Source organism: Triticum dicoccoides, chromosome 4A (assembly GCF_002162155.2).
Source record: "Triticum dicoccoides isolate Atlit2015 ecotype Zavitan chromosome 4A, WEW_v2.0, whole genome shotgun sequence".
In the NCBI taxonomy this organism is placed as follows: domain Eukaryota; kingdom Viridiplantae; phylum Streptophyta; class Magnoliopsida; order Poales; family Poaceae; genus Triticum; species Triticum dicoccoides.
Window position 1 is genome coordinate 69,922,562 of NC_041386.1, and position 21,974 is coordinate 69,944,535.

The window sequence follows — 21,974 nt, forward strand, 5'->3', positions numbered from 1 at the left end:
ATTAAACTTACTAGGGTTCACTACACATACAGTGGGTTCATAAATGTGTTTGCTGTACAAGTGCAATCAAATTGCAGTACATCTTATATCAGTGTAGAGTCGATAATGAGATGTATGCCATTGTGTTGCAAAGCTTGAAAGCACTAGACAGAAAAGACGAGCGGAGAGCCCACTGCGGTTGTTGTAGACTCGGGGGCACGAAGCGGCGAGCCAGTTTTGGGGCCATGAGAAGCGGACAGAGTTTGGATACAAATGGTGCAGCTGCAAGGTAGAGGCAAAGCAGACTGGAGGCAGTTTGCTCAGGCGGCTTGTGCAGCATCGTCACAGCCATGGACTCCAATGTAGGGGGCGCTTCTTGCTTTCTTTGGTTGCACGGAGAAGGGTGACAACATCACAACGACGTGTCTCAGGCTAACTTGGCTACGAAAAGCAGCCACCTCACCCACAGGCCAAACAGTCCAGAAACCGTCTAACCCATGCAACACACTTAACCAACTGCCTAAATTAGGAAGTTTCTGCCTGTTTTTTTTCTCCATACTCAAGTTTTTTTATGCATTTGTAGGGTAAAAAGAGATCTACCATGTTTTCATATACAGTTGGGCTGGCTTGTCATGCCTGTTTTGTTGACCCCTAACTAAAATGGTATAAGATACAACCGCAACAGAAACAATACCTGGTATATTATCAGCTTTGTCGCCTGAAAGTGCAACAACATCAACAAACTGTGATGGCTTTAATGCTCCATATCTCTTCACAAAATCTTCGACTCCAAATGAAACCATCCTGTTTGTTCAGAAAAAATGAAACCTCCGGTATGTTAAAATCATGAAAATGAACTGTTTAGACATTTCCAGTGACACTTTCACAAGGTAAAAAACAATCACACTGACCCAGAACCACGTGGAGAAATCCTCAGCAAACGTAGAGAAGGTGATAAAATTTGGAAGAAATCTTTATCAGGAGAGACAACACGGACCTTCAAAAGAGGCCAGGCATATTGAAAAAGAAAGACGTTAGCAATAGATAACAACCAGAGTACACAAGAAGATATCGAATCCATCAGACTTTAGCAATATCAAATTTATATCAGCTAATTTCACTTCTTGCACTATCGGTACAAAAACCAAGAAATGCTCACATAGCCCTTAACTCCAGCCATTGTCTAGTTGCATCACTTTCCAAGTAAAAGTGGTAGGAACAATTGTTTATTACTCCATTGTTACCAGAAATCCAGTCAATGATCCAAAAAAGAATCCAGTGCATCTAAGATTCATGAAGAAAAACATGACAAAACAAAGTATTAGAGGAATGATTCATGACGAAGTATTTTTTACCTTGTAGCCTGCAGACACACTGTTGACAGCTAGTGTACCAATAGCATCATCAGCTTCAACACCTGGAACCTACATTGATAATTTTGACGATCCCAGATATCAAAAGATAACAAATAACACCTCCAACCAAATATACAACTGCTAGTTTTTACCTCGATTACTTTAATTGACATTGCTTTGATAGATGCCTTCAAGTATTGCATGCCCTGAACAATGGTGTCTGGTGTTGAGGTGCGATTGCTCTTATAAGCAGGATATAACATATGTCGAAAAGTCATTCCTAGGAGAACACAAAAAAGACAGTATCATGTTTCTATAGATCCAAATTAGAAGAGAATATTGGAGATAACTGCTAAGAACAAAAAAAATCGCAAACCTAAATTCAGTTCGTGTTACTTTAATAAATGCAGAGCTATATATCAGTAGAGAAGATAGCAAAATGGGGGAAAAATGGACTAGAGTTGAATTGTTTCAGCCCAGAAGACTAGAATAAACAACACATGTCCAGATTTCAGAAGGACCGCAGCAAATACAAATGAGCCAGAGTTTCCAAATGTACACACCACATGAACTATAGAAATGAGGTTCTGTCATGTGTACTGAACCCATCGGACAAATGTGCAGGATTTGTAAAGTGCATGAATAGGAAAAATACAGGAATAGAATTTCATGACATGTTGGATCCTACAAAGATTGGGAACACAGCAATCAATAATAGAAGTTGTTTGGTGGCACCACAAGAAAAGCACTGGAATTCTGAAGACACTGGGTGCATGTCATAGACACAAAGGAAATTTTCCAAGAGGGTCACCGCTTGTTAGCTATCATATAGAATTGGAGTGTGGGAAAGCAAATCCATAGTAATTTTGGAGGGCTCATTCCTTCGAACAAAATGGTGCTTCCTATGGATATCCCACAAGATTCTTTCAATCCAACGGGGCAAAGAAAGGAGGATTTGAAAGAGAACAAGAACACTCCCTTATAGAATGAAAAAACTGGCATTTGTGAGATGAAGCCTTAAACATCGTATTCTACAAAAAATATTTTATCACTCTTATTGTTTTACGCTTGCTTTGATCCAGACCATCTTTTGCCAAAAAAAAAAGAAGGATCTGCCTAGAAAGTGAGATGCACCAAGATGAGGAAGCCTCAGATTACCATCTCCCATGATCCCCATTAAGTTACTTGAGTTTATCTTCCTCTTACCTTTTGCCATGTGACATTCTTTGGATGGCATGGCAGTGTAACGACCATATGGGACTCCTGAAAAGAAAAGTTTGACCACTTATTTATAACTAAGAACTATAATGAGATGTGTTACTCTGAATTCGCATAGCAAGGGTATTGGGGTTCTTCTCACAAACTAGTAAACAAGGGGAGATGAAGAAATCCAAACAGAAAAGGCTAACCCTGCAAAGCCGCATAATATAGATATTAATTTGAAATTGTACCAAACCTGTTAAGTTGAGTTACACACACTAGTATGCTAACATTTGTTTGAATTTGCACCATTGCACCACGCCCCCCACCCCCCACCCCACCCACCCACCCACCGGGTGCAGATACAAATCATTCATAGATCATAATATATTTCAACAGAACAAGATGGATCGCAGATGTCAAAAGAAAGTGAGGAAAATACCACTTTGTTTGGTTTGACAACTAAAAGAATAAACCAGAGAAGAGTATTAAATCATGAGCAGGAACGATCAAATAGGGGAGAACGCTACATGTCAGGAAAGGTGAACTTGGAGAGGACGCTACATGTCCAAATATAAATAGGAACATGTTCATATAACAAATAGTAATTTAAGACAAATGCTTAAAGAAAACAGACTTTGGAGTTAATATTATGTGTTGAAAACTATGCAAATTGATATTATATGAACTGGATGTGCATTCAAGAATGATAGCAAGGATTTGATTAAAGGGATTTTTCCAAGAGTAAAGATTAAAAAGAGTTAGGGGAATTCTCCAAAGGAGACAGGCCCGGAGCTCACCATCATGGTCAAACACCATCTGCAAATGAGTTTAAAGCAACATAAGTGGTCAGAAGGCTAAGAGCAAAACAAATAAAAGAAATAAAGAAAACACATAAACACAAATTGTAGTTTCTGTAATGATGTATCACAGCTCAGTATTTACAGCTTAGTTTAGAAAGTGCCAAATGATTATTAAAGGCAAAAATGTTGAAATAGTAAGTATATTACAAATGTGCATGTTATCTACAGTTGGCCCCTAATTTTTTTATTCCATTGAGGATTAGACTAAGGTATATTAGACTAAACATGTGCATTTAAATTGATAAGCAGTTAGCAACGAACAAAGCTCATGCATATAGATCACCAAAATGTCGTTTTTTCAGTGAAAATACAAAAATAAATAAGCACTGCCAGTAGAATCCATGCAAGAACAAAATGACATACCGCAACATGAGAGGGAAGGAACTCCAACATGTCAAGAAGCTGCAGAGAAAACTCGACAGGTTACAAATCGCAACAAAGGATCATAAATTTTATTAGTTAGGCAACTATTACAAAGGAAACAGTTCTACAATGTCAATATAAAGTTTGGTACATGAAGAAGCATGGAGGCAAAAGGTTAATCCATCATTAATGATTGAACAGCGAGAGTACTGAATATTTTCTTCAAAGCCACAGTAAACAACATATTGACACATTCTCTATGGACTGAGAAGGGACTAATACCAACTGAGGATAAACTTTTGTGGTCAATAAACATCACAACTCTGAAATAGGCAGATATGTACAGAATATTGTCTTTTCCCAAAACTCTGACCTATAAGATCCGCCTTAATGGTCAAAGATGCCTACTGAAAAAAACTTGATAAGAAAAACATCCTATTATCTGTCACTATAATTCATTAACTAAACGTCATATGAAGACAAGCATGGTGGAATAAATATTGCACTGACCATCCAGTACAATGTGCCATTGATCAAAAACATACTTAAACTCCAAAATGTTTCTCAACTTTCCTGACCTTCCATATTTTTTTCACTTCCCCCTGGTTCCTACTTGTTGGATTAGTAGTGCCCAGTGGATGGTGAGAAAATTGTTTATAAAGAGAGAAAAATACAACCATGGACCGTATTCACTACACGAATAAAAATACAAATGAAGAAACAGAATTGCCCTAGCAGATTGCGTTTCACACAAACTCTACATGAAACAACCCATAACTGCAACACCCATCATATACAAATTTGAGTTTATTAATGTTGAGGATGTCATTTCAAAGCTACAAATAATTCATTAAGTCCTACTCACCAGTGACAGAGCTTTGAATATAGTTAAAACCCAATCCCCATTGCCATCAGCATGTTCCAACTGACCATGTTGCAGCTGTGCTACATCGATGGAAAAAGAATAGATGAGGTGTAGATTACAACACTGAAAACGAGCAATGGGAAAGAGTAAATTTCTCAAACAGGTTTAATGTATGACAAACTTAGATATTTAAGAACAAATTTCACAGATTGATCAGACTACTCTGTAGTTTTGTATTACAATTGGTCTCTAAATCTGTACTACGGACATTGGTTAGGAATTTCTGTTCAAGCATAGCACACAGTTCAACCAGATAGACGGATTAGAAGGTAATGGATGTGCACATTACAGGATAAACAATACAGCAGCTGGACAGCTAAACCATCAGTCTCTGAAAACGATGCACATAGGGTGGGTAATGAAATAGAAAAAATGTCCCATGTCATGTTGTTATGGACTCGAGATTGCATGTGTGGAAGCATGTAATATTTCTTTTCCCAGTGTCTAGGATAACGACAGAATTCTGCTATACTACAACTATCATATTAAAGTAGACCTAAGTCCAACAATATCATGTCTAAGTTGAGTTCCAACATTTGCTTTGCCAGAACAAGTGCTGACTTCAATACATGTTCCAAGACAACTTACCAAGCATATGAAACGAAATGTCTTGAGGAATGAGGATCACAAAGAGGTGACTGTCACGACATTACGTTTCTAGACATAAACTTACCGTAACAACTAGAAAAAAGGCAAAGCAAAATACAAGATGTACCAATAGTGAGTGCACGAGGAAAACACTGACCTAATATCTTGTAGTAGGATCTGTACATCACTGAGGTTCCATCAACAAGCATGATTCTACTCTTTGAAGGGTCAGCAGGAGCGACATTCTCGCCAGGACTCGTTAATATGGTCGACACACCTGAGGGCAAGCTGTCGTCATATAACGGAATCCGTGGGGCATGATCCACTGATGGTCCTTGAAAACTCTCGATCGAATCAGTGACTGGCAGGACTGACTGCCCCGAGAAACCCTAGTGCGTCAAAGACAAAATAGGACCAGTAATTAATCAATACTCGCAATAGAAAACATTAAGGGTAGGTTATAAACCACATGAATCACTATCATTTTGAATCGAAAAAGGGTTGAGCCGTACAATTTGCAACGCAACTACGCGAAGGTGCTCGGCTGAACAAGAAGAAACTTTATCCAGAGGCAATGTGGTACAGGTAACAATGGAATGTTCGCCGAAGCTTCACCGATTTTATACTAGGGCTAATTAAATGTGGCATTCCCCTATTTTTCTCTCTACAAGCCCTCTCCAACCCCAATCTGCCAAACCGTGCGAGAAGGAGTGCGTCGGGTACCAGAGAAGGGGGGCGCAGAACACGTACCCTTCGGGAGACGGCGAGCGGCAACTGGAGGGGCCGCGCGGCGGCGCGGAAGAGGAGGCGGGGCACCGCGGCGGCGCGGAAGCAGCAGCACGCCATCGACGGACCGGGTGCCCGCAGCGCTCCAGTCGCGGGCGGCGGGGGAAGCCAGTGCCAGCCGGCGGGCCGTGGGCAAGGAGTTTGTAGGCGGTTCCCTTTTGGGGCTGATTCAGCAGCACGACCACGGAAGTTGGGAGAGGAGCAAATGGCGTGGCGGCCGCGAGGACCGTGGGAATAGGCTTGGCTGTGTTGCTCCTAAATTTCTCAGATAAAAAGGTAACGAAGTACTTATTTTCATAAATCCATTGTCGTCCAGCCCGGTTAGGATATCTGGCTTTCACCCAGGCGACCCGGGTTCAAATCCCGGCAATTTAAACTTTTTTTACCTGTGGATTTTTTGCTGTCGGGCTCCATAGAGCCTGAAATTTTTAAAAATCTACTTTTTGAGTTCTAAAACAACTAACATAAATGCACAAGTATTTGTAGATGCATACTAGATGTGTGTGAAATTTCATGACGAAATACATTTTGATGTGAGCTGTAAAAAAAATCATGTACTTTCCAGCATAAAAATGTATTTAAATCCCGGCAATTTAAACTTTTTTTACCTGTGGATTTTTTGCTGTCGGGCTCCATAGAGCCTGAAATTTTTAAAAATCTACTTTTTGAGTTCTAAAACAACTAACATAAATGCACAAGTATTTGTAGATGCATACTAGATGTGTGTGAAATTTCATGACGAAATACATTTTGATGTGAGCTGTAAAAAAAATCATGTACTTTCCAGCATAAAAATGTATTTCGCCATGAAACCTTTACAGAGTAATGTACATCCATATGTATGTGTGTTTTATTTCAGAATTTTTTGAACTTGTTTTTTGATGTTTCCAAAGTAAAGGCTCCATGGAGCTCGTGCTCCATTAGCAATTTCCACACAAGCATGCATGGCATTTGTGTATACTCCCTCCGTTCCTAAATATATACAAGTCTTTCTACAGAATTCAATATGGACTACATACAGATGTATAAAGACGTAGTTTAGAGTGTAGATTTATTCATTTTGCTCCGTATGTAGTCTATGAATAGTCTATGAATATCTAAAAGACTTGTATTTAGAAACAGAGGGAAATAGTGAGAGATTCGACTAGCAGATTAGCCCACACATTTTACAGCAGCAAGATTGCATATCAATACACCATAACATATTTCATTTGAGACAAAACATGCTCAGAAATTAACTGTGCAGTGAACGGCTGAACGCAAGGGGTACAAGATACACTTCTCACTTCTGAGCAGCAGTACGCAGGAAGCCAAGAGCATTCTGTAAATACCGAACATCAACAGGTACAGTACAATTTTCAAACAAAACTGAAAACTATTTTCTTTCTGACATGATACTGAAGACTATTTACCGGCTCTACACAGGTTTTGGCAGGGGCAGAGGCCACCATCCGTTTTACCCACTGGCAACAATCTCATGGATCTTGTCGCTGACTTCGGGGTCATCTGACCTTACCGCCAGCTTCATCGCCACTTCCTTGGGCCCGCTTAGTCCGAATGATAACCTGACAAGAACCTTGACGCCCCCTATATACACTCCAGAAAGCAGGCAAACATGCGATCTTGCATTGCTTGGTACAACCTCAGTGCCCTGCAAACATGAGTAACCATTGTTGTCAACTTTCAGTTTTTCAGAAGTTTTCGGGGTGTTTAGTTCACAACCCAAGATGAACCTACGAAGAAGTTTGGCCAATCTGTTATGCGCAAAAAAAAAAAGGTTTGGCCAATCTGAATAATGGTGCCTGCCAATGATTTGGCCAATGTTGGGAAGGAAATAAACTAGAGCGGGCAAAGGGGTGTGGGCATGCCAAAACATTAGCAACCATACAAAAAGATCAATTTTTTCGCATAACCAAAAAGATTAGTACGGCAGATTTTGGTCGTGAACAAAACATTATAGATTCCAATGTACTCCCCCCATTCCCGAATACAAGTCTTTTTAGAGATTTCAACAAGGGACTACATACGGAGCAAAATGAGTGAATCTACACTCTAAAATATGTCTATATGCATCCGTATGTTGTAGTCCATTTGAAACCTCTAAAAATACAAGTTCAATTGAATGTCGCATGCCACTGCCAAGTATGTCGATTAGTCAATTATTTTGTCCCGTCCCATCCCATAATGGTGGAAGAACAGGAACAGCAACATAAATGTAGAACGCATAAGGCACCACACAATGTATGTAAATTCTTGGGTTCAGTTGTGGTGATGCTCGAAGAAACAGCTAAGGATGAATAGGAAAACAGGCAAGTTATTTGACCAATATTAGTTAAACTTTAAAGAACTGGAAGCTCACCTCACACGGTTGCATGCCAAGGATACTAGTGACAGCACTCACAGCCTCAGCCAAGCTCTCTCTAGCCCCGAGTCCATACTCATCCACACGCTCACTTTCTGGGTCCATATTCTCCCAGGCATTCCTAAAGTTAGAAACTGCGACCCTCAGCATATAATCAGCTGAAACAATTTCAAGGTCTTCTAGCTGGTATTCATCCTCCACACCATCTTCATCAGCTTCCCCTGAAGATGTGTCAACCTGACAACAATAAACAACGTGTCAACCTGACAACAATAAACAACATTAACTCAAAGAACAACAAAATAGTGCAACTTGGTTGAGGTTAAATTTCATTGATGTCAATACTTCATTATGGACTTATAACACTTGTAGGTTGCAAGTCCAGACCACTTTATAATATAATAATTCCGTATTTATTTTAAAAATATTTTATTGAGATTGGTAACTAACCCGAGTCCCCCTCTAAGAACCGTATATGAAAAATTCATCTCATACGGCTCAAGCAGAAACACACAAATTTTCAACGAATGTTAGAAAAAGGGTTCAAAACTTCATCAGCCACTGAATTGGGTCGATTTGCCTTGAAGATATCAAATAAGAAAAATCCGGAATATCTTCTTTGTGATGATAATGCCAAAAAATATTCCAGTTGTATGAACAGATGAAGCAGGTTTCGCATGAAGATTCCAAAATTCCTAGAAGGTGAAACCACTATGCTACATAGTACTTCAAAGAGAACAGAGTTTTTGGAAAAGATTTTCCGCATGACCGAGGCAGTAGGTACCAAAGGAATATTGATATAGAATGCTTAATTTAGTGGAACCTAGAAAAACCATTACTCATACTTGAATCCAATAATACGAGAAACATCATTACACTTACCTCTTTAACAGTGAACTTCAATACATTTGAAAATTTCCCGATTGCAGGAACATGTTCTGGCTTTTCAAAAGCAACAAAAATTTGCCCAGGTGAATCATAAGGCAAGCTTTTAAGAGGCTTTGAACAAACTTCTGAAAACTCTTCAGCATCCGTGGCATCAACATATACTGTAACCTGAAAGAAGCAACAGCCATTTATCAGAATTTCAGCATGAGTGACAATTACACCTCCAATAAAAGGCTTAAAGGACCAGTGCTTACATCTTCTAGCAGTTGTTCAGGTATGGTGTTTGTACAGTTGTACTGCAATACAACATGGTTTTCATAGATATGCTTAACCACATTAACTGCATATTCAGTCTCTGCCTCTGTCAGCTCCACAGGTTCTGAGGACTGAGGGAATGAGAGAGATTTAGCATGTGAGCTTGTCAAATATCACTAAAGTATTTACTGTACAAACCTTGAAGAGCCTTCCAAACCCAGAGAACTCAGCGATAGATGAAAGCATCTTCTGATAAGCATCAACAGCCGAAACAGGCGCAGGGGCGGGAGCACCAGCAGGTGGCTTCTTTCCAGGGGCCTTTTTATCGTGAAGTGGCTGTGATCTGGCTTCTCTTGACACCAAGGAAATATCAAAGGGCTCCTCAGATGGTTCCTGTTATTCTTGAAGATGTGAGCATAGCATAGGATATGATTCACTTGAAACATGCTACATGGAATGCCCACTGTAAACATACATAGGTTCTTAGACTTGCTTCCAAGTTGGCAAGAGGCACATCAAAGGATCCAAATAGAAATTCCTTCACGTCCTTCTCAGAGTTACCTACAGCAACTTCACCATTCAGAGTTTGGAGGTAAAGTGTAGCACGGTCGCGGACCTACAATAGGAAAGACCAATTAGTGCTTATTAGCTATTATTGCCCAGAATGCAACACGCCATTTTTAATGCTAGAGGTGGAGGCCAAGAAGAGGCAATCTGCTAGATAAGAATTGTAAACCTAATGAAAAATGTTGTTTTGTGGTTTGCATGTCACACACAAAGGAGATAACTAAAATCAAGTGAAAAAACAAAATTTACCTCATCATCAGTGTCAAACAGGCACCGGCGCAGGAGAACAAATATCCGAGGCTAAAAAAAGCGATAAATGAGTTATATACACACAAAAAAAAAAGGAAAGTGGTGAAAGAATGTAAAGAAATGTTGAATGATTTTATCATACCTTCAATTCATCGACTAAGGCACCAAACTTTGCCAATGTACTGACAGCACTAGCACGAACAGTGGGATTTTCCAATATCACACGGTTGTAGATGTACCGTATGTATCTGCTTGGATCTGATGTTCTTGGCCCTTCATTTCCCAAAAAGTGCAATATCTGGTAACAAGAGAATAAAAGGATTAATTCTCTAGTTTCGGTGCTGAACTAACAGGAAATCCCTCTTTTAAAGAAACTCCAAATTCTAAAGTTTATCCGGAAAATTTGAACAGTTGTTAACGTGATGATGAATGGGGAAATATCATGGATATGATTAAGCGATTGAACCTGTACTTAATGACATTCAGGCCCGTATGGTTGTATGGCTAATTGCCATAAATACAGAAATGTTAAACATGTGCATACAATTTCATCAAGTGCAACATGCAGTAAACAGGACTATCCAGATACAGTTCAACATTGTTTAACTGGCGTGACAAAGAACGGTTGACCTCAGTGAGTAAAAGTCCCTACTCTGAACAATAGAACATATCCTAGGTAAACGTCAGTAATCAAACATATTGCTCGATTGATATTTACTTTGACTTAATGTGCTCTAGAGAATAACAGGTAGTGTGTTGTGGTACAAAGTGACGTCATCATTTTTTACTCTTTAGCTGGATTTGCTGGAGAAATGAAGTTCTACATGGCGCCTGCTTAATTTCATGACGGTGCAACTTTTACAGTTCTAGCTATGTTGAAAATGTGCCGGATGCAGTATTTTTTGGGAGGATCAAACAATCAGTTCACAGGAAGCACGCTAATAACATGGGACTAACAAGCCTATCATGAGACACGAGCTTCTGATCCACAAACTCTATTCAAATTATAAGGCATAGCTTGAGTGGGGCAGTATTTCCAATAGAAGGAGAGGACAAAATGACCATCCTATCCATACTTAAATATATTATAGGAAAAAAGAAGTACCAGTTGGTGATACGGTGAGCTTGGAAGTTACTGAACCATTGCGTAATCATAAGTGCTAGTAGAATAACAAATGTAAGTACCTGACTAGAAAGATATGTGAATTCACAGTCTTCAATGAATTCGCAAAGATGCAGAAGGCCAATTTCTTTCGCGTCTGGTATCACGCCGATCAGGGTAACTATAGAATCAACTATGGCCTTTTTATACTCAAAGCCCCCTTCTTCTCTCAAACTGTTACTTAAGAAAATCATCCTAGAGAAGAAAAAATAGTTAAAATATTGGACTATGAATGCAACTAAAAATAGTCAAAAGAAAAGACAGACATAAATGTTATATCAATGAATCAACACCCAATTAGGGCCAGTTCTTTTGGGCAATTCTCCCAGAATTGACCCCCTCCCCAGCTTCTCCCAGAATTGCCACTTAATATTTTTTTACAATTCCTAGCTAGTTAAGGTCTAATTAGCTAGGAATTGTAAAAAAATATTAAGTGGCAATTCTGGGAGAAGCTGGGGAGGGGGTTAATTCTGGGAGAATTGCCCAAAAGAACTGGCCCTTAATCTCTTACATACATCGAACGATACTTCAGTGGGAACTTCAGGCAAAGAGATCGTATAGCTTCAATGACAACTATCTTGAATTCATCTGATATGTCAGACATGAAACTGGTAATTTGTTTCATGAGGCGATCCACACTTGATTCATTGCCAGTTTTAAGAAGTGTGGTGATTGCCAGGGTCGCTATACTCCTGTTCTGGTCTGACATCAGACTCTCCAAGTCAACATTGCAGTTTGTCACTGCCAAAGGGCGTGTTATAGCAACCTGCAAGACAATAGGCAAATCAAGATATGGACACAAGATAATATTAAAAAGGCTTCGACACATGACAACATGTCTGCATATAAGAGTTTGATAAACATGCATTAATTACCTTATTGAGTGTTCGGACAGCTGCAAATCGAAGCACAGGTTTGGATGAACTCAAAAATAACTGTAACACAGTAATCGCTGGTGCTAATTCACGACTTGTCACATCCATCTCTGTTATTTTCCTCGCAGCCTCTAAAATCACCATTTCTGCTTTATGTCTGAGACATGATTCCAGATAATCAAAAAATGGGCGATCACCACTTTGGGTGTTGCTTGACTCACGTATTACCTGCCAAATTGCAACTTCCTTTTTAGTATTTATTTACTAATTCTGCAAGAGTCCAGTACAAGTAAATATAGGTTACCTGGCTCGTGTAACGAATCAGAAGACATTGTGCAAGGGGTGAGCGCACTGATCCCCTAGTCAAACTAGAGACGAGCTTGCTAATAGCCAAACGGTCATTCTGTCTGGTCTGCAAGTTGGGGAGAAAATTAACTGAATGCCAAATGTCTCACAGAAACTATCATCCTACTATTTTTTTACTCGCTAACAATGCAGCTTACTGAAACATACAGTATCTAAGTTCTACACCACTATACATTGTTGGAGATGTTAAAATGGAATAGAATGATGATTGCAAAATTAGCACAGTATAAAGTCGTCACATGAGCAGAACATTTCCACAAAAATAAAAAATACTACAGAACTGGACATAGTTAAAGCTGCTAGTCCCTCAAGCTTGTTTATCTACAACTTTCTGTTATAAATGGACCGTTATCAGACAACTGATATACGTGGTGCTGGCATCGGCTGGTGCACAAGTTAGTGACCCATGACAAGCTGGTAAGCCAGACATGGCCTATTTTAACTTAATAATAAGTGTACTGCTCAGTATATGACCTGACCTGACCTGACAGTGTCCTGTACTGAAACTATAAGCTATCTGAAACTATAAGCTATCAAGTAAACCTGGATGCAGGGACTGGTAACCTACATTTCTAAGCACAGCAACTACAGCCAGCTTCCCTGATACACAGGTTCAAGTCAACAGTTACATGTCAACCACAATACTTAGCTCATATACAGTAAGGTAGATCACTCCTCAGTTCCATCAAAAACATATGAAAAGGACAAATACTAAACATATGAAACCATGTACAAATAAGCCTTCTACCTACTGCACTGTTATAGTTCTATAGCTTGTCCTCTTATTCCCGAACACAAGTTATACCTGGTGAAGAAGAGCAAGGCCATGAAATTGCACAAGTGCAGCTCTTGATTGCACAGCTTCCTGCACTTCGTTGCTCCATCTTTTCACAATTTCTGGATTTGCCTATACATAAAAATATGTTTTGAAGTGCCTTCAAACAAGAAACAAGAAAATTGTATAGAACTAGTATATCAGTACCTGAAGCAGGTGGATACCACTAACAAGAGCAGCACTAGCAACCACAGGATTTTTGTCTACAATAGCTTGCTTCAAGTATCTCTCGATTTGAGTAAGGAGGTTGCCGTCAATTATTCTACAGAGAACTCTAATTGCATTGGCACGGTACATATCTGTCTTACTGTTCATATCTTTCATCAATGAGCTTGTGACTATGAAAACCTGTTGCAGATACAAAATTCAAACAACTAAGAATAGTAAGACATGAAATAAACAAAACCAAATTTGTGCATCAGAAATAGCATTCACCTCGTCTGATGATGGAGAAAGCTCTTTTATCATCAAATACACCAGCCTCCTGAGACCAGCATCATTGGACTGGAATAGCTTCGTAACTGCAAAGAAAACTTCTGTGGCCTCAACCTGCAACATAACATATCCATCAGGAATCAAAACAAGATCAAAATCACAATGGCTCATTTAAAAAAGGTATATTGCAACGGAATCGCTCTTTTGATCTCCCAGATTAATACCGTGACTTGCATCAGTGGAGGTTAAATTTTTAAATCAATATATTAGTAACTAGCTCATGCATATGTTCACTGTCATACCTTTGTAAATGACTCTCCTTGATTAATTAAATATAATAGCTTGGTGATAACCTGCAAAATCCAAGACAAATATCAAGCAAATGGTCAAAGCGCCTAAGAGAAAACTGGCAAATATATACAGCTCAATGTATTACCAGAAAGGGTGTGAAATTTGAGTGACTGTAAGCAACACTTACTTGCGAGCATCGTCTGGCATCAAGCTGGGGGTCATGGAAAGCACGTGCCTCCTGCAGAACAGCCCCCTTCTCAATCCCGAAAAATGGCGAGTACTCGACTGCAAAAGCTTACACACGGTTAATAAACATGTCATAAGCTGAAAGCATTTTGTTACACTAAGTGTGATCTAGGAGCATAAGAGATAGAACCCTTTCAACAGAAGATCAAACCGAAACCCAGGGTCAAAAACCACTGTTCATTTCAAAGTCCCCCAAAAACTAAAGAGTTCTAAGAGAATCGTAACTTCACACATCCAGATACCTTTGACAAATATCACAGGATCTAATACAAAACCATCTAAAGCTACAGTCCCTAAGCCCAACATCCAGAACAATCCAAAGTGCCTGTGTTTAAAAGGTCTAGGCTGGAATGGATAAAAAAACTGAACACAATTTGATCGAAACATGATCATGAGTAGAAAATTTCATGGGCTAGAAACAGAGATATCTCAAACAAAGGAATTTGGTTTTTTTTCTGCAACAAGTAAAACCATATTGTGTTATCAAGATTTTCAAGCGATAAACTGAATCGCTGCAGCCAAAATGCATAAAAACATACGATGCAAAATTCAAAATTCATATCTATTGATTGACCAGCACGGGCTTTGTGCTGGACAAATGTTTGAGTGAAATCACATGATGGTCCGAGGAGGAAAGAGGGACAGCAAACATGCACTAAGGTCCATTTAACACAGAACTACCTGACAATATATGACCAGAAACACAAGCAATTCACTGCTTTCACGTCCTGACAGCTATAAAAATTGTCTACGGCACAGAGAACCGATGTCCTTCTAAACCACTAATCAGATATAAGCCCTGGTTGCAACATCAACCAACTGATTCATGCAGGAAACATAGAAACCAGTTGCATAGAAGATGGTATGCTCTGAAGCCAATGAAGACACATCTAACCAGCTCGTGAGATCCTATCACCAAAAGCATGCATATCCTGTCAATCTAATTGGCCAAACAAAAATACTGTAAGCTAAGGAGCGCATCCACAACAACGTTTGTGTTAGTTTGCGCAAACACAATGGTACGTGGCCGAACTGGTTCCGGCACCAAGCGCCACCGGAATCTCAGTCAATCGCCAGAAATGGTCGCTGCTGCTAGTAGGAGCACGAACCAAAAGGCAAGGTACGCCGTAACCAACTGCCCGGTGATGTGCAATTGGTGCAGATCCACCTAAATCCGAGCTCTCCGGCCCCAATTCTGAGCTAGAATCCCGCAAGCCACCACCCCCGAGGCCACATCTCCCACCAGCGGAGCGCCGTCAAACAAGGCCGCACGGCGACCGCCACCAGCAGCAACATCGCGCGCGCGACACACTACGCGAGATCCGCCGCGGGATCGCGCCAGATCCGGCATTCCTGTGGGCCGTGGCGTCCCCTCCGGATCGCATCATAGCCGAGCCGAAGCAGCAGGGCAGGGGAGCGCGAGGAGGAGGCGTTGGTGGGGTTTAGCGAGGGAGAAGGGGACTAACTGTCGGAGTCGTCGTCGTCCTTCTTCATGTAGGGCTGCGCCATCTCCGGGTCGGTGAGGTCGCCGGCGAGGGAGCGAGGCATGCGACGCTTTGGTGGTGGAGCGGGGTGGCGGGTGGGCTTTGTGTCCTTCCTTGGGGGCTTCGACCGGACGGAGCTTTTCTCGCCCGGATCCTACGCAAGCTCGGCCGTACGGCGGTGGACTGGTGGTGGGCGCGGGATGGTGGGGTGGGGTGGTGGGGATCGGCCGATCGGGACTCACGAGGCTCACGCTCTCTCTGGTCAGTGGTTTGTTACGCGCCCTTTTTGCACTTCGGTCCTCCGTTGGGCGTCGGGTCGCCGTGCTTTGTCAGGTGTTGGACCCGAACTTCATTACGAGGTCCGATCGTAGAAGCGAATCAACTTGTGGATGAGTTGGTTAGGTGGACAGTGATATCCCCAACCCATTAGGGTTCAAATCCTGATGCTCGCATTATTTCTGAATTTATTTTAGGATTTCTGGCGATATGCTTTTAGTGAGAGGAGACGTTTTCGTTGACGACGAGGCGCCTACGGTGACTTCGTAAATCTCAAGATGATATGCCGCCTCAGTCTCTCAGAGGTGCTCATAGGAATAGGGTGTGCGTGTGTGCGTTCATAGGGGTGAGTGTATGCACGTGTATATGAGCACTTGTGTATGTACTGATGCTAAAAAAAAAGAAAGATTTTCGTAGAAATACAGTAGATTCTCGTTATAATGAGTGTATCTAGATACACTCGTTTCAACAACAGTTAGTTCGGGCGTAGGAAGTATTAAACAAGGTGTTTGAGCCGTCCAAAACAAAAAATCAGAAACCAAGATACATCCATGATAAAAACAGAAAATGCATGAATACCTATCACATGATTGCTCTTTATATGAAGTCTCAGTTACTCACCTATTCTTTCAGTTGATTATTCATATGAAGTCTGAGCTACTCAAGAGCCTGCTCTCCACAAACGCTAACGAATAGAAGGCCACCACGTGGCCATCAGTCTAATAGATAGTGAAAGCACAAGTGCTTCTTAGGAGGTTTTGGTAATTAATGTCAACATATTTCTTGCTGGACTAACACTTTTACCTAGTATGTTTCAGATAAGTTCAACAGTGAAGTGGCATGGACTAGAGGATGTGGAACCCCTTCAAGATGCTAAGGACAAAGAATTGGCTCAAGCTCCAAGCTCAAGACTCTACATTTTCTATTTTAGTGATTCAAGATTACATTGAGTCTATAGGAAAAGCCAATACTATCAAGGAGGGATGAGGTGTTGCTTAATGAGGCTCTTGCTCAAAATGCTTAGTAATATGCTCCAAAGCCCTTAACTACTTTCTCACATCCACATATGACCTAAACCAAAAGTCAAACTCGGCCCCACCGACTCTTTCTATCCGGCGCCACCAAGTTCAGATGTCATAGCCACTGCAAAAAACCCTAATCAGTTTGGTCTCACTGATAGGATCTCGGTCTCACCAAGATGGGCTTGCAAACTCTCTGTTACCTATTGCAATATTTTCGGTCCCATCGAGATATGAAATCGGCCCCATCGAGTTTGCTTGGCCAACTCTCTATTTCGCTTATTACCCAAATCGGTCCCACCGAGTTTGAGTAATCGGTCAAACCGAGTTTTAGATTTACCCTAACCCTAGCACATTAGTCCCACCGAGTTGATCCAGTCGGTCCCACCGAAAATCCTAACGGTCACTTTATTTGTTGAATCGGTCCGACCGAGTTTATCAATTCGGTCCCACCGAGATTGGCAAGTTGTGTGTAACGGTTAGATTTTATGTGGAGGCTATATATACCCCTCCACTTCCTCTTCATTCGGAGAGAGAGCCATCAGAACGAACCTACACTTCCAACTTACCTTTTTTGAGAGAGAACCACCTACACTTGTGTTGATGCGAAGATATTTCATTCCTACCATATGAATCTTGATCTCTAGCCTTCCCCAAGTTGATTTCCACTCAAATCCTCTTTCCACAAAATCCATATCCCGTGAGATAGAGTTGAGTGTTGGGGAGACTATCATTTGAAGCACAAGAGCAATTAGTTCATCATCAACACACCATTTGTTACTTCTTGGAGAGTGGTGTCTCCTAGATTGGCTAGGTGTCACTTGGGAGCCTCCGGCAAGATTGTGGAGTTGAACCAAGGAGTTTGTAAGGGCAAGGAGATCGCCTACTTCGTGAAGATCTACCGCTAGTGAGGCAAGTCCTTCGTGGGCGACGGCCATGGTGGGATAGACAAGGTTGCTTCTTCATGGACCCTTCGTGGGTGGAGCCCTCCGTGGACTCGCGCAGTCGTTACCCTTCGTGGGTTGAAGTCTCCATCAATGTGGATGTACGATAGCACCACCTATCGAAACCACAACAAAAACATCCGTGTCTCCTATTGCGTTTGAATCCTCAAAACCCTTCCCTTCACATTCTTGCAAGTTGTATGCTTTACTTTCCGTTGCTCATATACTTTTTGCATGCTTGCTTGATATGTATTGTGTTTGATAAACGTGTGCCAAAACTCCCACTTCAACTTAAAGAAATTAAAAACTATAACTTTTGGTACTTAGCGTCTAATCACCCCTCCTCTAGACACCTCTTCTCGATCCTTTTGGTATCAGAGTATTGGTCTCCATTGCTTTGGTTTAAACACCATTGGAGGAAGATGGATGAGTCTAATTTGGAGAGTCTTAGACGTAGAGTGCCTATTCTTAATGGAGAATATTTTCATGAGTGGAAAAATGAAATGCTTGAGATTTTCAATGAATATCATTTGAACAAGTACATTACTAGCCCTTATGCACCTCATGGTGATCTTTAGCATCCTACCCTTGATGAGTCTATTGACATGATTCGCAATCTTAGAACTATTAATCTTATCACTACAGGCTTGCCTAGAAACTTGATTGAATGTTTGCCTACTCTTGATTGTGCCTACACTATATGGAGATTTCTTGAGGAACGCTTTCCAAATTATTCCTTGAAAAATCTAGATGAAATTCTCCATAAGTCTATTGCCTTGATTAAGATGAGTTCCAATGATCCTAAATTTGATGACTGCTTATTTGAGCTTACTAATCTTACGAGTGCCAAAGGAGATGTTGGAATCATTAGCAATATCATTTCCAAAGCTATTAGAACTCATAAAGATAACCATAGAAATGATCATTTATCTAACGAATTACCCTCTCTAGGAATTGATCAATCACAAGATGATGTTGAACATGGATACTATGATGAGGATGATGATGACAGTGACTATGATCTTAATGATGCAATGAGACACTTTGGTCTTATGGCAAATCTTCGCGGCTACATGGATGGAGGAAAGGAATGGGTTCTTGATAGTGGATGTACTGATCATATGACCGGAGATAAAGATATGTTCCGTGAGCTTGCTGAAAACGATGGCCCTCGAAAGTATGTCACCTTTGGTGATAACTCAAAGGGTAAGGTGGTTGGCCTAGGTAAGGTGGCCATCTCACATGATAGCTCCATACAAAATGTCATGCTCGTCCAATCTCTTGGCTACAATTTACTTTCAGTATATAGACTTGCTGATTTCGGTTTCAATGTCCGATTTACTGAAGTAGATTGCCAAGTGTTTCGTGGAGATAATCATAAAATAGTCTTTACCGGTATACGCAGAGGTGATCTTTACATTGTTGATTTCACTAAAAAGGCTCAACCTAGAACTTGCTTAATTGCTAAATCCTCTAAAGGTTGGTTATGGCATAGACGATTAGGTCATGTTGGTATGCGAAACCTTGGCAAGCTTATTAAAGGAAATCATATCCTTGGCACCAACGATGTCATATTTGATAAGGATAGACTTTGCAGCGCTTGTCAAGCAGGTAAATAGGTTGGAGGAAGGCATCCCGTGAAGAACATCATGACCACAAGGAGGCCACTCGAGCTACTTCACATGGATCTTTTTGGTCCTAACGCTTATAAAAGTCTTGATGGAAATTATTTTGGTCTAGTTATAGTTGATGATTTTTCAAGATTTACGTGGGTGTTCTTTCTCGATGATAAATCGCAGGTCCAAAAGATCTTCAAAAACTTTGCTAGGAAGGCCGAAAATCAATTTGAAGTGGAAATCAAGAAGGTTCGCATCGACAATAGAACGGAGTTCAAGAACGCAAATGTGGACACCTTTCTTGACGAAGAAGGGATTTCACATGAGTTCTCGGCTACGTACACACCTCAACAGAATGGAGTTGTTGAGAGGAAGAACCGGACACTCGTTGAAATGGCGAGAACGATGCTTGATGAGTACAAGACGCCAAAGCACTTTTGGGCGGAAGCGGTTGAGACAGCTTGTCATGCAACAAATTGCTTGTATCTTCACAAGCTACTCGGCAAGATGGCATACGAGCTCCTCACCGGTAACAAATCACAAGTTGGATACTTTCGAGTATTCGGCTCAAAGTGCTAAATTCTTGATAAGCATCGTCATTCTAAATTTGCCCCTAAGTCTCATGAAGGTTTCCTACTTGGTTATGGCTCAAACTCTCACACATACCGTGTCTACAATAATTTCACCCGAAAGGTTGAAGAGATGGTAGATGTGAAGTTTGATGAATCTAACGGCTCGCAAGTAGAGAAATTGCCAATTGATGTAGGAGACAAAGACCCTTCGGAAGCAATCCAAGACTTGTCTATTGGCAAGATTCGTCCAACGGAGGTGAAGGAGAGTACCTCGTCCATTCAAGTGGAAGCTTCTACCTCACAACAAGGTGAACCAAGAGTTGATACGGAAGCATCCACAAGTGGGACACACCAAGATGAAGAAAACGAGGAAGTGCACCAAGATGAACGCCAACAACCTCCTTCTCCACCACGACAAGAAAACGACAACGTCAACAACGAAGAAGGCCAAGAAGAAGAACAAGATGAAGAAGATGTTCAACCAAGATCCAAGCAAAAGCTTTCACGAGTTCGAGCAAGAATTGCTAAAGACCACCCCATCGAGCAAATCTACAATGATATCCAAATTGGGAGAATCACTCGCTCAAAAACTCGTTTAGCTAACTTTTGTGAACACTATTCATTCATCTCTAGCGTTGAGCCTATGAAGGTTGAAGAAGCTTTGGAAGATCCGGATTGGATAAATGCCATGCATGAAGAGCTACACAACTTTGAGAGAAATCAAGTTTGGACATTAGTTGAGAAGCCCGACAACAACCACAACATCGTCGGTACAAAATGGGTGTTTCGCAACAAGCAAGATGAATATGGACAAGTAGTTTGCAACAAAGCACGTCTCGTCGCCCAAGGCTACACTCAAGTCAAAGGTATGGACTATGGTGAGACATATGCCCCCGTTGCTAGACTTGAGTCCATTCGCATCTTACTTGCCTATGCTAATCATCATGATATCACCTTGTACCAAAATGGACATTAAAAGTGCTTTTCTAAATGGTGAAATAGAGGAGGAAGTTTATGTTAAGAAACCTCCCAGATTTGTCAAGCCTAAGAAACCTAATCATGTTTACAAACTTCACAAAGCTCTTTATGGTCTTAAACAAGCTCCTAGAGCATGGTATAAATGCTTGACCAAGTTCCTTATTGAAAAAGGCTTTGAATTGGAAAAATAGATTCTACTCTTTTTACTAAAAGGGTTAATGGAGAACTATTTGTGTGCCAAATTTATGTCGATGATATTATATTTGGATCAACTAACCCTTATCTTAGTGAAAAGTTTGGAAAGCTAATGTCGGAGAAGTTTGAGATGTCGATGATGAGTGAACTCAAATTCTTTCTTGATTTGCAAATCAAGCAAACTAAGGAAGGTACCTTTATCTCTCAAACGAAGTACACCAAGGACTTATTCAAGAAGTTCAATATGCAAGAATGCAAAGGTATGACTACACCCATGCCTACTAGTGGACATCTTGATTT

At 40.8% G+C, this 21,974-nt stretch overlaps 2 protein-coding genes across 3 annotated transcripts in view; both read right to left on the reverse strand.

Moving 5' to 3' along the window:
* Nucleotides 1–6,270, reverse strand: part of LOC119285033 (DNA polymerase I-like) — an 8,191-nt gene extending 1,921 nt beyond the window's left edge. Inside the window, exons 1-10 of one of the 2 annotated variants that reach the window (XM_037564230.1) lie at nt 6,024–6,269; nt 5,431–5,662; nt 4,626–4,705; nt 3,761–3,799; nt 3,335–3,353; nt 2,541–2,597; nt 1,487–1,614; nt 1,335–1,403; nt 891–976; nt 674–783 (exon numbers count right to left, since the gene is read on the reverse strand). In XM_037564230.1, coding sequence (XP_037420127.1) covers nt 674–783; nt 891–976; nt 1,335–1,403; nt 1,487–1,614; nt 2,541–2,597; nt 3,335–3,353; nt 3,761–3,799; nt 4,626–4,705; nt 5,431–5,662; nt 6,024–6,119 — 916 coding nt within the window. In that variant the 5' untranslated portion in view covers nt 6,120–6,269. Of the gene's footprint in view, nt 1–673; nt 784–890; nt 977–1,334; nt 1,404–1,486; nt 1,615–2,540; nt 2,598–3,334; nt 3,354–3,760; nt 3,800–4,625; nt 4,706–5,430; nt 5,663–6,023 lie in introns of both variants that reach the window. The other variant, XM_037564231.1, reaches the window with a different exon arrangement.
* A 974-nt stretch (nt 6,271–7,244) lies between these two features.
* On the reverse strand, nt 7,245–16,261 carry LOC119285035 (coatomer subunit gamma-1). The gene is made up of 18 exons (XM_037564232.1): nt 16,057–16,261; nt 14,532–14,629; nt 14,356–14,406; nt 14,054–14,167; nt 13,766–13,966; nt 13,589–13,690; nt 12,722–12,829; nt 12,418–12,645; nt 12,058–12,308; nt 11,566–11,737; nt 10,523–10,678; nt 10,381–10,431; nt 10,040–10,180; nt 9,763–9,957; nt 9,564–9,695; nt 9,304–9,477; nt 8,419–8,658; nt 7,245–7,710 (listed from the first exon to the last, which is right to left on the reverse strand). Exons 1-18 carry the CDS (start codon nt 16,136–16,138, stop codon nt 7,516–7,518), a joined length of 2,691 nt encoding a protein of 896 aa, XP_037420129.1. The 5' UTR covers nt 16,139–16,261; the 3' UTR covers nt 7,245–7,515.
* Nucleotides 16,262–21,974: the final 5,713 nt, after the last annotated feature.

Bases quoted from the DNA above. Each gene is read 5' to 3' on its own strand.
- LOC119285035 (XM_037564232.1), bottom strand. From the start codon at position 16,138: ATGCCTCGCTCCCTCGCCGGCGACCTCACCGACCCGGAGATGGCGCAG. The intron at 9,696-9,762 runs GTTTGTACAGTA...TCATTCCCTCAG, and splicing joins GGTTTGGAAGGCTCTTCAAG to TCCTCAGAACCTGTGGAGCT. The intron at 9,478-9,563 runs GTAAGCACTGGT...TGCTTCTTTCAG, and splicing joins CTGAACAACTGCTAGAAGAT to GTTACAGTATATGTTGATGC.